This window comes from Silene latifolia, chromosome 11 (genome assembly GCF_048544455.1).
Source record: "Silene latifolia isolate original U9 population chromosome 11, ASM4854445v1, whole genome shotgun sequence".
NCBI lineage: Eukaryota > Viridiplantae > Streptophyta > Magnoliopsida > Caryophyllales > Caryophyllaceae > Silene > Silene latifolia.
In genome coordinates, this window is record NC_133536.1 from 26373750 (window position 1) to 26388843 (window position 15094).

A 15094-nucleotide genomic window follows, 5' to 3' on the forward strand; every position below is an offset into this window, starting at 1 on the left:
AGATAAGGCCATCGCCCAAGAAAATGTTTAAATTAGCCAACGTAAAAAAGGCAGGCTAAGGAGTAACTAAATGGCAGGTACTACACGCGACATGAATGCTATAAATACGTCAAAGATGCAGACCATTGCAGACATTCTGAAGTCCAGATTACGATACATCATGCAAAATCTCTCAAAGGGTTTGCAAGATTGGAGTCATCAACCCATCATGTTCGACACCAACAAGTACATATCACCTTTCTCAGTATCAGATGCCAGAGAATTAACAGAAAACTCGACAAACAGTAAACTGATTTGAAAGTTTGAAATTTGCAATATATCATATTTTGGGTGCAAGAAGTTTTCTATTACAACAAAAAATAATCTCCAACTAGTGCAGTTAAGAGCTATCTGCTCATACTGGCAACAAAAGCAGCTGGAAAACATGACAACCCTAATTCATCTTATCAATCAGCTCATTAATATGCTCTTCGCGATTCCCTGAGTCTCCTCCTATCTTGTATGGATTTTTCTTCCCGCCAAGAGCATCTTCTGGCCTGGCAAGAACGAAGGGCCAAAGAAAACGAGCTACTTCCTTAAAATGTGGACCAACATTGGCAATCTCATGGACCAAATCCTCAAGACATAAAATACCATGTTTCCCCAATGCCTGAATTATGAAAAAAGAAGGAAAGAAATAGAACACTCGTGTTACATGAGAATTTGCAGGCCAAAAGCCAGTGGAAAATAAATGTATATATTTGCAGTAACCACGAATTCTAATACCTTCTCAATGATGTTATTGTCTGTAAGAGGAACCGTTTCTTTTCCCAGTCTCCCACGACCCTTCTTGAAGATGAGGTCCCTCACATTCTTTAAATTTGGATAACTAAATGGAGCAAAATCCCAATATAAATGGCAGCAGGAGACATCAAAAGAACACCAAGACAATTTAATATAAATGAATCTATATTATATCGATGCATGATAAGGCAGTATCCTTACCCATAGGTTACAAATGGCTCCACCTTCTCCAGCAGAGATAGAGTCCCTTCAGTAGCTTTCAAAAAGACACCATTGAATATTCTCTTTAAACCCAAGGACTTCAGAATTTTTTCTAGTTTTGGATGGATGGCTTTTTTACTGTAAAGAGCAAAAGAATCAGCAAACAAGACGGGAATACTAAAGGTAGATCTGTATAAAAGATACTCGTGCATAAGAAATAATGAACTAACCCTTGAATTCGAATAACAAAAAGCAGATTTGAAGATGGAGCTGTGTCAGAAGTTTTCCGTCTCTTTACTCTGTGCTTCATCTTAACAATATCCATTTCCTAATTCAAGTTCCAACGGGAAAGAACACAGTAAGAATGATATGAAAGTTACAAGTGAGACTCACTCTGTCAAGCATGAACATGAAAAATGAGGTCTACGAAAAAGAAACGCCAAAATTACAAGCAACATAAAAGCTATGTATGACATGAACATAGAATGTGTAATTGTTCTTAGATTGCAAATTTTACTATTGCATAAACACTTGATGCAAATCTCGGTCCTTCTGTCGAGTAACCCAAGAATATGAATTTTTGGAAGGGTGACCCGTAAACCCTCACAGCTGTGATATAGCAAGTTAGATACTTAGATCACACTAACACCAACCTGAAGCAATGGACCCTATTACTAAAATGTAAGACAATGGACTAAAGAGTGGTGCACCACCTTGCTTCCACTATCTCATCAGGTTCCTCACCATTACCCAAATAGTTCGAAGGCTCCGCAAATTTTGTGGGGTCAGGGTTTTGGATGTAGGCAGGCTGACCATTGTATTTGCAACACAAATAGTTTTTTTTTTTTAAAATGACCCGGAATTCAAAATAGCGTCAAGGATTACTTCGAATGAGTGCTACTTCACAATCAAAAGAAACGCACAGAGTTTAGTAATACCAGATTATTCTTTCCACTACCCATGAAAACATTCTCAAATCTTAATAAACATCCCTAAAGTGGTTTCCTAATACGTATCGCAAGCATCAATAGCCTAAACTTAAAAAGCCAACATGTAGGATAAGACATCCAGATAAACCTTTTATTTCAGTCGACGTTTTAAAAGGTGACAGGCTCTCCAAGCTACAAACATCCATGGGGACGAGCCTCATGCACACGAGACACGCATTCGAAAATAAATTTGTACATTCAAAATTAAACTTTGTTCAACAATACCCTTTTGGGTCTTATAGCGAGCCAATATGTCAAGAAGAACACAGTAGGGGCAGTGTGGCAAAGGGAAGAGCAAAAATAAAGATCTGATATAGGAGGAAAAAAATGAAAGGGAAAATTGCTTAGTACTGAGACTCACTAGCTGCGCCTTACGTATATTGCGACCCTAAGGCAGTCCGTAACATTTAGGCTGATGTAGCCTTGCACCTAGGTGCTCCCGAGGTGTGCTTTTTTAAAAGAATATCTGGGTAAAATTCTAAACGTTCATAATAGTGAGACCTAAGTGCGCACATCAGCACACCCTCAATGAAACTTACAGAAACTTGATGAACTAAAACTGCCACTGCTGCAATTTAGCTGGAGTCATTAGGCTATCAAGCTTAATTATTTATCAGCCTAATTTGTTTAAATCGGTTATCTTTTAGTCCTCGCTATATTTATACACAATATCAAAAGATATTATCACCAAGGATTTCTCATCACCATTATGTTCCATAACATTTAAGACATTTTGAAGTACAAGATCAAGTTGAAATCTGAAACAGCATGATTATTCGATTAACCACAAAGCATGTATCAATGTCTTGAATACCTCACCTCACTAGTCATTCTTTTCTCCCATCAAAATAATTGCCAATATGAGAACATGGAGCACGTCTCTCCATGCAAACCCAAAATTCCAAAGTCCCTCATAAACTAGGGACAGAACGAAGTTTTTCTTCACATTGCTCTATGACTCCACCAACACCCACCAAATCGCAAATTTCAGTGACTACTCATCATGAGAAAATGTATTCAACTATTCACCATACAGATTACTTTAAGCCACCAACAGTAAAACGAAACCATCACAGTTCACGAGAGTATAGATTTGCATTAGTGGCAATATCCAATATTCCAATGCGTGCAAAAATGCTAGCTTTACCCACATAAATATAGAATAAACTCTTCAAAGCGACACATCTTTTAAACAGTACCCAAAAGCTTCTTTTTTCCCCTTAGTTGTCACATATGACTAATCAAGCAACAAAATCCTAACTCAAAACCAAATCAACTCTCAAAACATTTATTTCCAACCATTTCCATAATCAATAAGGAAAACAAATTACTTGATTATAATAGCTCCTCTAATCAATAAGCAAGGCAAATCCGTAGCTAAAGATCACTACCAAGTACCATCCATCTATTTTTTTTCTTAGGCAATAAAACCGAACCCATTAATCCAGTTCCATTATTAAACTACTTGTGAGTTGTCACCAAGTCAGTTGTAACTCAGCAAGAAATCAAAAGAAAATATTTCTACAATGCAGCCCTATGCCTTTTCAAATTCTAAATATACCCTTCAGTTTTTCGAACCTAATTACGAGCATGTTTGACCTAACTTGTTGAAAACGAGTTTTTGTTTTTCAAGCTTAATTTTCTAAGTGTTTTTCAAAAGCAGAAGTATAAAATTGCTGCTTCTATTTTTATGGGCAAAAAATGATTTTTCAGCTTTTGAGAAATTTATTTTTAGCTTTTAAATAAAGATGTGTTTGGCCAAAAAGTGTTTTAAGTCCAGAAACACTTTTAAAAGTCAGGCCAAACACATACTGCCGTAAAAAGATTTTAAAACCTAAGGGTATATGTAACAACAACAACAACAACATCAGAGCCTTATTCCAAAACGATTTGGGGTCCGCTGACATGAATCAGCCTTATTCACCTTCGAAATCAATCCTAAACATCTAAAAATTGAGTCTTTAAACATCATCATATTCAATCAAATACTGCGTAACGAAAACCTAACCCAATACTAAAACTCCACACTCAAAAGTACTCATTTCCAATAAACTAATCCAAATCAACAACCAAAATCAAAATAAATGAAAAAATCAAATTGTGAATCAAATCATTAAACAAACAAGCAAGTAAACAAAGACGATTACTTTAATCCGGAAATCCTTGATAAAATCTTCGGCGCGTTTAAAAGCAAGTTTCTTATTCTCCTGAATTTTAAATTGTCTATCAAGTAATTGTTGCCTCCTTCTAATTGCCCACTCTTCACTGTGTTTCCTCTTCTTTAACACCGTTTCTTCAATGTAATTCAGCTGATTTTCCTCCTTTGCCGCCATTTTTTGCCTGCAAAAATTGTTTAATGTAAGCAAAGTATTTCAATTAATTGCGTGATTAGTGAATGAAATATAGATTTATACGTGTAATTAAGTTCGCAGATAAACTAACCGGAAACAATGGTGGTGCAGAAGATTGTCGATTGAGGAGGAAGGGGAAGATGAGAACGAGGTAGGGCTTTGTGAAAGGGGGTTTAGGTGGTTCGGAGATTAATTTTAGTCTTTCCGTCTCATCCAATTATTTACGTTTAATTAAAATACTTCTTATATTAATCAAAAACCCACTAAGGGGGTGTTTGGTTCACGCGTGGGTATGGGTTTGGAATCAGGAATCATACCTGGGTGTTATCGGCTTGGAACTTGATACCTCATACCTTGTGTTTGGTTCAATTTTGGGGGTATGAGGTTAGAAATCAATCAAAGCTAAAAAAATCTTCAAAATACAATTTTTTTTAATAATAATTTTTATACTATTAAATCATGTAGATAAAATTTAATCAAATAAAAATATAAAAATATTTTTTTTACAATTTTTTTTATCACTTTTTAATATCTCTAATTTGATACCATAGGTATCAATCTCATACCCACCCCCCTCCATGGGTATGAGAAACCCATACCTTATGGGTTTGAGGTATGGATATGAAACCTTCATTTCCGTCAAACAAACACATGGTATGGGTTTGGTTCATTCCAAACCCATACCTCATACCTATATTGGGTGAACCAAACACCCCCTAAATATTCTACATGGTACCCCTCAATTTTTCGACTTTCTACATGGTAACCCTACACTTTTTAAAACATACACGGTACCCCTAATTGTTGTCATTATCATTAAGTGTACCCCTAAACTTTATTTTCCTTCAATTAAACTCGATTTTAGTCGTTAGGTAATGACTTGGACACGTAACCAAACTTGTCATTTATTATCTCATGACATAAGGACTGTATTAGGCACAATATCCATCTTGATCCTAATATTTATTGATATATATGGGCTAATAAAATTTTGACGGAAAATGTATTGATTCCTTGCCAAATTATCACGTCCAAAGATGGATATTGAGCCTAATAGAGTCCTTATGTCATGGGATGATAAATGGCAAGCTTGGTTACGCGTCCAAGTAATCACTTAATGCCTAAAACTGAGTTTAATTGATGGAAAATAAAGTTTAGGGGTACACATAGTGTTAATGACAACAATTAGGGGTACCATGTATGTTTTAAAAAGTGTAGGGGTACCATATAGAAAGTCGAAAAATTAAGGGGTACCATGTCGAATATCCCATAATTTTTTTTTCTAAACACTTTCTTTTGTCGAGTTGGGATCTGGTGTAAATATTGCGGATTGCAGACTCCTTGAAATAACACGGTTTATTTAATACAATAGCACGGGTTCTTCGATGATATAGCAAAAAAAAGTCAAAAAATGTGCGACGTAGTTGCTCTTTCAAGGCCCTTCTGTAAATTCGTATTGGTCCACAAGGCCCTTCTGTAAATTCGTAGTTGCTCTTTCATGGACGAGTTTTACTCAATTTTGGACATTTTTCTCTATTTTTTCCATTCATTACCCTTTTCATAAAAAAAAACAACAACTAAAATTCTCTCTTTTTTCTTTTCTCCTTTCATTAATAATCAAATTGATCCCAAATTCTCAACGAAGAATCTTAATCCACTCATCAAATAAGTTAATATTCGATTTTGTTGAACAAATTACATGAATTATTGTTTCTATTGACTCAATTAAATTGTTTTTCAATTAGGATTTTTCCCCTAATTCGGAATTTTTTCAACATTGGTGGTTGAGACTGGAGGGATAGGTCGTGGTGGGGGGATGATAGTTGAAGGAAACAGACGACGTCTTGCGTGATGGTTGACGGTGGTAGGTAAATCATGGTGGTCGCGCAAGGATCGGGTGAAGGAAGGGCGTGGCAGTGATGGGTGGGGATGGGGCGGGTCTAGGCGGGTAGGTAGGGGTGGCTCTGGGCAGCGGGGGGCTGTGGGGATATGGGCGGTGGCTAGGTTGTGGGCTGGTGGCAACAGGGGGTGGTTAGGGACTTAGGGATGTAGGGAGTTTTAAGATTTTATTCCCATAAGATTGATGTATTATTTTCCTTTTAGAAGGTAAGTCAAGTCAAAGCTTACTCGGATTAGGAAAATCCGTCTTTAAGGTAAGTTTATTATAATCCAATGTAACACCTAGAGGTGATCAAATGGCACAAGCCCATTGGCCCGACCCGGCCCAGCCCGCTTTTTTTGAAGGGCTTGGGCCTTTTATTTTGGCCCAAAAAAGCCCATGGGCCGGCCCAAAAAAGCCCAATGTACTTTTGGGCCAAGCGTTTGGCCCAAATTTTGGCCCGACCCGGCCCATATTTATTAATTAAGGAATATTTTTCTTATAAAATTTGTTTAAGTAGCGTAAATTTTATATATAATTCCTTATAAACTCATGTATATATTTATTGAGATTTAAAAGCGATGTTCACATAACATAAATCATATATATCTACTAGATATGATTAAGCATTATAATGTGTCGATGATTGTCTTTTATTCTATTTTTGGAGATTAATTCATATTTATTTCATCATACTTTGTACGATTTTTTATACTAAGTACACATTTAAAGTAAAAGCTGAAGGTATTATACTACTTATCTCGTTCGATAAGTCGTAAATTTTAGGGCCCGAAAAGCCCATATAGGCCCAAAAGCCCGATTTAGCCCATAAGGGTCGGGCTTGGGCTCGCTAAATAGGCCCTCTCATTTGGCCCGGTCCGGCCCAACCCGCACATATGGGCCATTTTTATCATCCCGGCCCAGGCCCGCATAGGCCCGGCCCATGATCAGCTCTAGAACTAACACCCCAATTATCCGGACAAGATAATTGAAGCATTACCACCTCGGTTTCCCGTTATAGTGTTTCAAAACTTCAATCAAAGAACATTTTATTAATGTAATATTTAATGAATTACATAAAACGTAAACAAATGAATAAAAGTACAACTCATGACCATTATACTCTTCTAGCCACTATACTCGTCTCGTGATTCATCAAGCTCGTCCTGTATCCCGCGTGCTATCCAATAAACCTGTACTTAACCCGCTCCCCATATGATCGGAAATATCATATGGATCCACACAAGCCACCCCGGAAATAGGTGACAATTACACAGACACACAAACGTTAGTTTCAATAAAACACAACTCAAAGTAAATGAGTATGCAATAAGACTATAATATGGATGACATGCAATCAAACAACTACCACAATGGTACCGGGACACGCCCTGACGCCCAAACATACCAACAACCACAAACAGGTACTGGGATACGCCCAGACGTACCAGGTCCGGAAGCCAACCGGATCCCCTGCCAGACGTCGTGTCTCAACCACACGAGTCATTCCATAACTCAAGCCATTAATATGCACATCCCTCTTGGTGTGGGAAGCTCAAAGTGGTGATCCAAGCGTAAGACGGTCTCCCAACCGTCTTACGTCTCCAAAATAACAACAACAACAACAACAACAACAACAACAACAAATCCTCCAACATATATACAATCACAACATACAATAACCGTCACAATATGAAATGCATGACAAACAATATACACCATGAGATTCCAAACATGCCATGGATACCAGTTCCTCAAATTTCCCGACACGCCAAGTCGTCAAAACCAATAACATGCAATACGACTCACTCAACGTAAATGAATGGTAAAAGACTCATTCTATAAATAAATGCAACAATGAAACTAAGTAGGATAAACCTATCTTTTAGCAAATCTCCATAAGCAATCCGAATAAAATAATCTTCCACAAAAACCGTCACCTAAATATAATTAATTAAATATAATTAATTATTAACTAATCTAACTAACTAAATACGAATTACTTAATTAAATAATACTCGTCTTAAGCTATTTAAAACCCATTTTAATACACTACCAAAAACCCGATCCGACACACGGTCAAACCTCCACCACATACCACCTATTGCCGCCACCGTGGCCACCACCACCAGCATGGTGGACCACGGCCGGCAGCAACCCCAACCAAAACCAATGACAACAACACGACAACATCAACAACTACACCACCCATGACCATAACCAACCCCACCACGACCACGACAGGCCACGTCGGCCGACGTCGACCACCCCCACCGTGTCCCCCAACCACGGCGAGTCCAGCAGCAGCAATGACGGCGGCAACAACCACCAGCAACGACCACAACACCCCACCACAACTCCTAACCCGCGCCCGTACACCCCATTTTTCTACCCTAGATCCCGACCACCACGGCCACCCATTCCACCACCCAAGACCACCACTTAACTCCCCACTCTTCCCTTAACCTAGACCTACCCAGAATCGGACCCAAACCGACCAGTAACACCCTTAAAACCGCAGCCCTAACCCAAGTCACCAAAACCCATAAAACCCAACAACCTCTCGGTCAAACCCCATTATGGTGGTCAACGGCATCCCCTATGGTGGTCAAAGACCGGTCAGAGGTGGGTCAAGGTCGGGACGGGTCAATGGTATAAAAATAATAACATAAAGGCTAGTATAAGACGGTCTTACCTTACGAACTCGAGGCAGAGGGACAAAATCTCCTTCTTCTTATCTCCCTCTCCTCTCTCTTTCCTCTCTTTAGATTTTGTGGTGAATTATGTTTATGAATGGATATGGGATAAAGGAGTATATATATGGGGTGAGTATATGTATGAAGTGAGTATATGTATGTTTATACATATATCGTACTATTATTATTATTATCATCATTATTATTATTACTATTATTATTATTATTATTCCGTCTCAAACCCAACTCGTTAAATACAATAAAATATTATTATTATATAATTATTAAATATGGAGCATAACAATCTCTCCCCCCTTAAAATAAACTTCGTCCCCGAAATTTCACCTCACTCTTCCCTTTCCGACTATTCCCTCAAATCTCATGTGTACTCTCTTCCCAAAGTTCGGTGTTCAACTCCCACTACTTCCTCACAACTTTCACTATATCCTCACATTCCGTACTTCCTTTTTCTTAAACTTCCGAATTGTTACATTCACTCCCCCTAAAAGAGAATTTCGTCCCGAAGTTCAACTATCAACCTCAAAATACGGTCTCGTACACTCAAAACTAAATTCCCCAAATGACCATGTTCCAGGTTCAACACTCTCTCTTGCTTATTGTAAATACATAATAAATTAGATATTGTCCTAATGCCATTGATATAACCCTACTCTACGAGCCTCCCTAACGTCAAGGTACAAGGTTCAGCCCACGGTTCAAAACCTTAATCCCATAACAACTCCCAACTCAATTAGTTCTAAGTCTACGCATCAATCTCGGGGTATAACTCAATTAGTTCTAAGTCCCCGAAAATTCAGAGCCGTCAGACCCCTCAAATCCTCCAAACTCAGTCACTTTTCCAATACCTTTTTCTCTCTCTTCGACCGTCCTCTCCAATCATCCTCTCGATCCTATCACTCTCCGATCACCATGTTTTCGAATCTTCTCAAACCGCTTCACAAATTACGGTTGAATTCATCGATCACCACCATTTTCTACTGATTCAGGTAATGGCTATTATACTCTATACTTCCCCTAATTTGTTCTCGTTGAGTTCAACTATGATTCTCTGATTTTGAGTAGATTACAATTTAGGTAATTTCTTAATTTCCCATATCTCTCTTTTATTCCCCAATTTTACGATTTTAATGATACAAATTAGTTTGATTAGGGTTGCATCTCTGATTTGTTCTACTTTATGTTGTTTTCGTTGCTTTCAAATGTCGTTCAGATTCTTACTTGCATTCCACTGTGATTACCTATTAATTACTTCAATTTACGTAGTTAATCATTGAAGTATTTCACGATCGCCATAATCACTTGTATTACTTGCTGATGAGTTCGATTTCTTTAGTTAGAATCCTAGTTCTAATTTTGTGTTGCGTAATTATTATGCATGGATTCTTGTTGAATACTTGGATATGTTGTTTGCAATACTGAGCGATGGTAAAATTGGACACTAGGATTTTATTGTAGTAATTTAAAATTCTTAGTACCATTATTGACATCAATAACATGTTTCATCTTGTGTATTGTCACATATTTACAAACTAAACTTTATTTGAAGTATGTGGTTTCATAAAGTTTTAAGGTTTTAAGCATTTTGACTTTCAATGGGATGTAAAACTTAAACAACTAATACTCCAATGGGAGGGAGTGTTATTAATGAATGATTATGTTCGTCAATGATTCTCAGATAGCATTTTCACTTTCTCAACCGTGAGTATTGATTCAAGTCAATTCGTTCGCATTTTCCTAATTTTATCTCTGTTTCTTTGTAGTTGCATTCTGTACACTGATTATCTTGCTTTGTGCGTCTTTTATTTCAGCCTCTAATCTTTCGTCTTTAAAGTAAAATGTAACAGAAAGGCATATAGCACGAGAGTCCGTCTATGTCGGTGGCCTCTGACTGTAAAACAATTATAGGTTCAGCCATTTCATCCGCAACTGATTTAAGCTTTTCTATTTCTATTTCTCAATTGAGATGAAATCAATCTGCCTTAAGCTGTGTTTTCGAGTTCCACACAATAAATTTAAAATTTCTAGCAATATATATTAGCAAACCAGATTTATTGGTGATTAGGAATCAGTTTTACGATTATTTATAGTTCATTCCCTTGGAGATTCATTTCCAAACTTCTGTTTGCGTCATTTATGTTATTAGATTGTCTATTATTGAATTAGTGTTTACTGTCAAATACAAATGCAAATGGTTGTTATTGAGATTAGAACTCCTAGCACAATGTTGTCAGTCCATGGCGATCTTGATCTTCCTCTTTCTCTACCTGTATTGTCACCCAATGAGTTACTCCCCTCGCTCCACCATCTGCATCCTTGCACTCCGGCAAGGGCACACCACAAAGTTCGGGATTATTTTCATATTGGGTAGCCGGAAGAGTACTGAGTTGCCCCCTTTGAGGTATTTGGCCAGTTAACAGATTATTAGACAAACCAATCTCCACCAAAAATGAGAGATTTGAAAATGAATCTGAAATTTGTCCCTGTAGCCGAGGCTGGACTTCACCAGTGAGATTATTAGTCTTCAAATCAAGCCAAACTAAGGTTCTGCAATTACCCAGTTCTATCAGTATTTCACCCGTGAAGCTGTTGTCGTTTGGGCTAACAACATTGTACTAGGAGTTCTAATTTCAATAGCAAGCATTTGCATTTTAACCTTATATGTGCATGAAATAAGGTTTTATGTGCATGAAATAAGGTTCTATGTGCATGGAATAAGTATTAAATGGGCATGAAATAAGGTTTTATGTGCATGAAATAAGGTTCTATGTGCATTAAAAAGTTCTTTAATAACATCAGTTTGTTATCTTATGATACTAATTCTTGTTGGGTAAAGACATTAATTTTAATTCTATGTGCATAAAATAAGGTTCTATGTGCATGAAATAGGGTTTTATATGCATGAAATAAGGTTCTATGTGCATTAAACCTGTTCCGATAATAAGGGAATTTGCTTTGTTCAATAAACATATGATACGCTCGTTATTTGATACTCGTATTTGTTTAGCGTATTTTAAAGGCTATTAGCTCAATGGTAGAGCAATGTGCAAATTTTGCACAAAGGTATGGGTTCGAGTCCCATATAGCCTATTAGATGCATGAAAAAGCAACCTATGTGCATTAAACAACCCTGTACATGCATGAAAAAAGTGTCCAATTTCCTCATCTTTTTTTGTCTTTAGATCCTTGATAAGAAGTGGAAATAGGATTACCAATTACATTATTTCATTCTTAGAATAAAAGAAAGATTTGGTATTTCATAGCCAATATGGGAGTTGAACCACATCTTGTGCATTGCACAATGCTCTTCCATTTGAGCTAATTGACTTTCAAAACAAGTAAAACGTAAACATTTATAATGTAGAGAACAGACGATACTGACATGGTACTAACACCCTTGGTATATGTCGTCCATTTCAGCCAGTTCTACAACAAATAGCAGTCCCTTACAGAACCTATTTAAGAGAGCTTTTGTGAGTCAATGTAATTATTAGAACTAAAACAAAGTTTCAGAGATACTTATCAAGAATACTTGTTTTGAAATTGATCTCATTAGACCCATCAACATATTTATCAGCAGTCCATTTCTAGCCGCCTTAACATCTCTACCAATTGGTGGAGATGAAACCTTACGGAAGTTTATGCCTCAAACAAATGGTGTTAGAGATTATATTCCATTTCTTATAGAAAAGATCTTGAATCCTTTGATTGTTTTTCACTTTAGCATTCATTTAGGATGACAAATACGTGCTAAAAAATTGTATTCAGGTTGGTGCAAGGATTTTGGCTATTCCTGCCGTGACCCAAGTATCCGGGTTTCTTGCCTCTACAATTGCCTGCATTAGATGTTGGGCATACATGGTAAGGACCATATTATATGTTTCCCCTCACATTATGGAGTAACACCTTTACTCCACTGTTCTTATCTCTATCTCAGCAATTGTGTTCCATTATTTTGTGTGGTTGATCATGTATAGAAACCAACACATGCTATGAACAATGCAGGTAGTTACTGGCTTGTATATTGCTGAAGTTAATCTTAACACGATGTGCGAGCTAGGTTTTGGTGGCGTCTCTTTGGTAATTCTATTACCAAGCACTTCTTAGTTGTTACTCACTCCAGGATTTTATTTCCGAACAAAAGCAAACGTTTGATTTGTCTTTAAAAGTGTCCCATGGTGACACTTTAGGATATGTGGGAGTCCAAATTACTTGGTAAGCTGTAAGAGTAAGATACCTCATTGTGTTTTATCATTGCAATGATGTACAGATTCCAATAATATGCTATTGCTTAAATTATAGAAAAAAGGTTCACATGTAGATGTGTATTATTCATTCTGCTTCATTTAACTCATAAGTCCCCAATTTCATCATTTCTCCTAATTTGGGTAATTTTTGAACTCCCCATACCCTAATTTCTCAATTGCCCCAACCTCAATGCACAAAACCATAATTTTGATACACCTAAACAAAAATTAGATGCACATAAATAATGCTTGACGATAACAAAGACTATGTAATTCACGAAATTGAGTCGCTAATTTCATGATTTCAACCAATTTAGGTAATGTATCAATTTCCTCATCCCTAATTTTCCAGTTTACACAATCTAAATCACGAAATCCTAATTTAACAAACATAATTAATTTTTAAGACATTAAACAAATAATTGAACCCTAAATTCAACTAATTTAATCGATGAATCAAAAAATTAAACAGACATAAACCCTAATTTCACAAAAAATATTCATCAATATTGAAATTTTACCTCGTCGAAGATCCATTGATCGTCAAGTACGGCTGTGTTAATCTCGACTTTGGACGTATAAGGTGAGTTCGTGATGTCGAAGGCTATTATAGTCGAAGATAGAGAAAGAAAGATGAGAGATAAAGGAAAATTGGAAATTAAAATGAATGAGTTTTGACTTCTGAGTGTTTGGGTGTGCGTCGAATGATTTAGATGGAGTTTGGTTGAATTAATACTTAATTTCAGCCTTCCATAATATTATTAGATCCAAGGGCTGTGAGTGGTTCTCACAGTTCTCATTATACTAGTGGTTCTCATCGGACCTCGACCCTATATATATATATATATATATATATATATATATATATATATATAGAGAGAGAGAGAGAGAGAGAGAGAGAGAGAGAGAGAGGCGGGATCTCGTGAGTTTGGTTCTTACGGTGAGTTGTGAGTTTGGAAAATCTAGACCATTAGATTAAGGTAAACCTACGGCTGGGATCAAAACTAAAAAATAAATAAAAAGAGTATGTTCCTCCAAAAACAAACACGGATACTTGTGCATATCATCTCAGTTTCTTCAACGGTCATTTTTCTCTTCAACAATGGCGTGCAATTTATTATCAATTGAAATTGCAGTTGACATTAAACAAACAATCACCAAATTTCCCAAACAATCACACGGCTCTCTCACCACCACAAAGCGGCGAGGAGAGAGATAATCGTCGCCGTAAACAATCACACCGCAATCAATCAACTCATTGTTTTAATGGCGATTCTATACGCCTTAGTAGCTCGAGGAACTATTATTCTCTCCGTATTTTGCGCCGTAATCGACAATATGGGCGCTGTCTCGCATCAAATTCTCGAGAAGCTTTCTAGTGATGGCGATTCACGGCTTTGTTTTTCGCAAGATCGATATATTTTTAAAGTTGATGGTCTTGTCTTCCTTTGTATGGCGAATGACACCTTTGGCGTAATTTAACATCTCAATCTTTCTCATATGAATTTGTGTATTTTGATTTGTGCTTGAGGTTTTGATTTGTGATTTGATCGTGTAGTTAGAGTTTCGAATGATTGTGTAGTTAGGGCAATGAATTAATCAATTCATTCATTCATTTATTCAATAATTGCAGTTGTTACAATTAAGAAGAAGAAGGAGAGATTAGCTAATAAAGTTGAAGATCAATGGTTAATTTCATCGCATGCGTGGTGTAGGTGGACGAAGGAGAGCGACGGTGGTGCGTAGTGGAACAATGGTTTCAGAATGTCGATATCGGTGTGTAGTGGAGATAAATGTGGCGCAGACCAAGATCCGGGAACGCTTTGTTATTATTCGGGGCGATTCGTGGGCCATGGACTGTTGATCGGGGTCATAGGAGGTGATAGTCTGCTTGGTGTCCTCCAGGTAGTCATACAAGGAACAAAAGGTT

General features: G+C 37.1%; 2 protein-coding genes across 2 annotated transcripts in view; both read right to left on the minus strand.

Moving 5' to 3' along the window:
* Positions 1 to 290: 290 nt before the first annotated feature.
* Positions 291 to 4547, minus strand: LOC141611438 (large ribosomal subunit protein uL30y-like). The gene is made up of 6 exons (XM_074429970.1): positions 4416 to 4547; positions 4121 to 4313; positions 1215 to 1312; positions 985 to 1122; positions 766 to 868; positions 291 to 649 (listed from the first exon to the last, which is right to left on the minus strand). The coding sequence occupies exons 2-6, from the start codon at positions 4304 to 4306 to the stop codon at positions 434 to 436; spliced, it is 741 nt and encodes a 246-aa protein (XP_074286071.1). The 5' UTR covers positions 4307 to 4313; positions 4416 to 4547; the 3' UTR covers positions 291 to 433.
* A 6586-nt stretch (positions 4548 to 11133) lies between these two features.
* LOC141613140 (caffeic acid 3-O-methyltransferase-like) overlaps positions 11134 to 15094 on the minus strand; it is a 38129-nt gene continuing 34168 nt past the window's right edge. The window contains exon 6 of the mRNA XM_074431875.1: positions 11134 to 11532. Coding sequence (XP_074287976.1) covers positions 11134 to 11532 — 399 coding nt within the window. The remainder of the gene's footprint in view (positions 11533 to 15094) is intronic.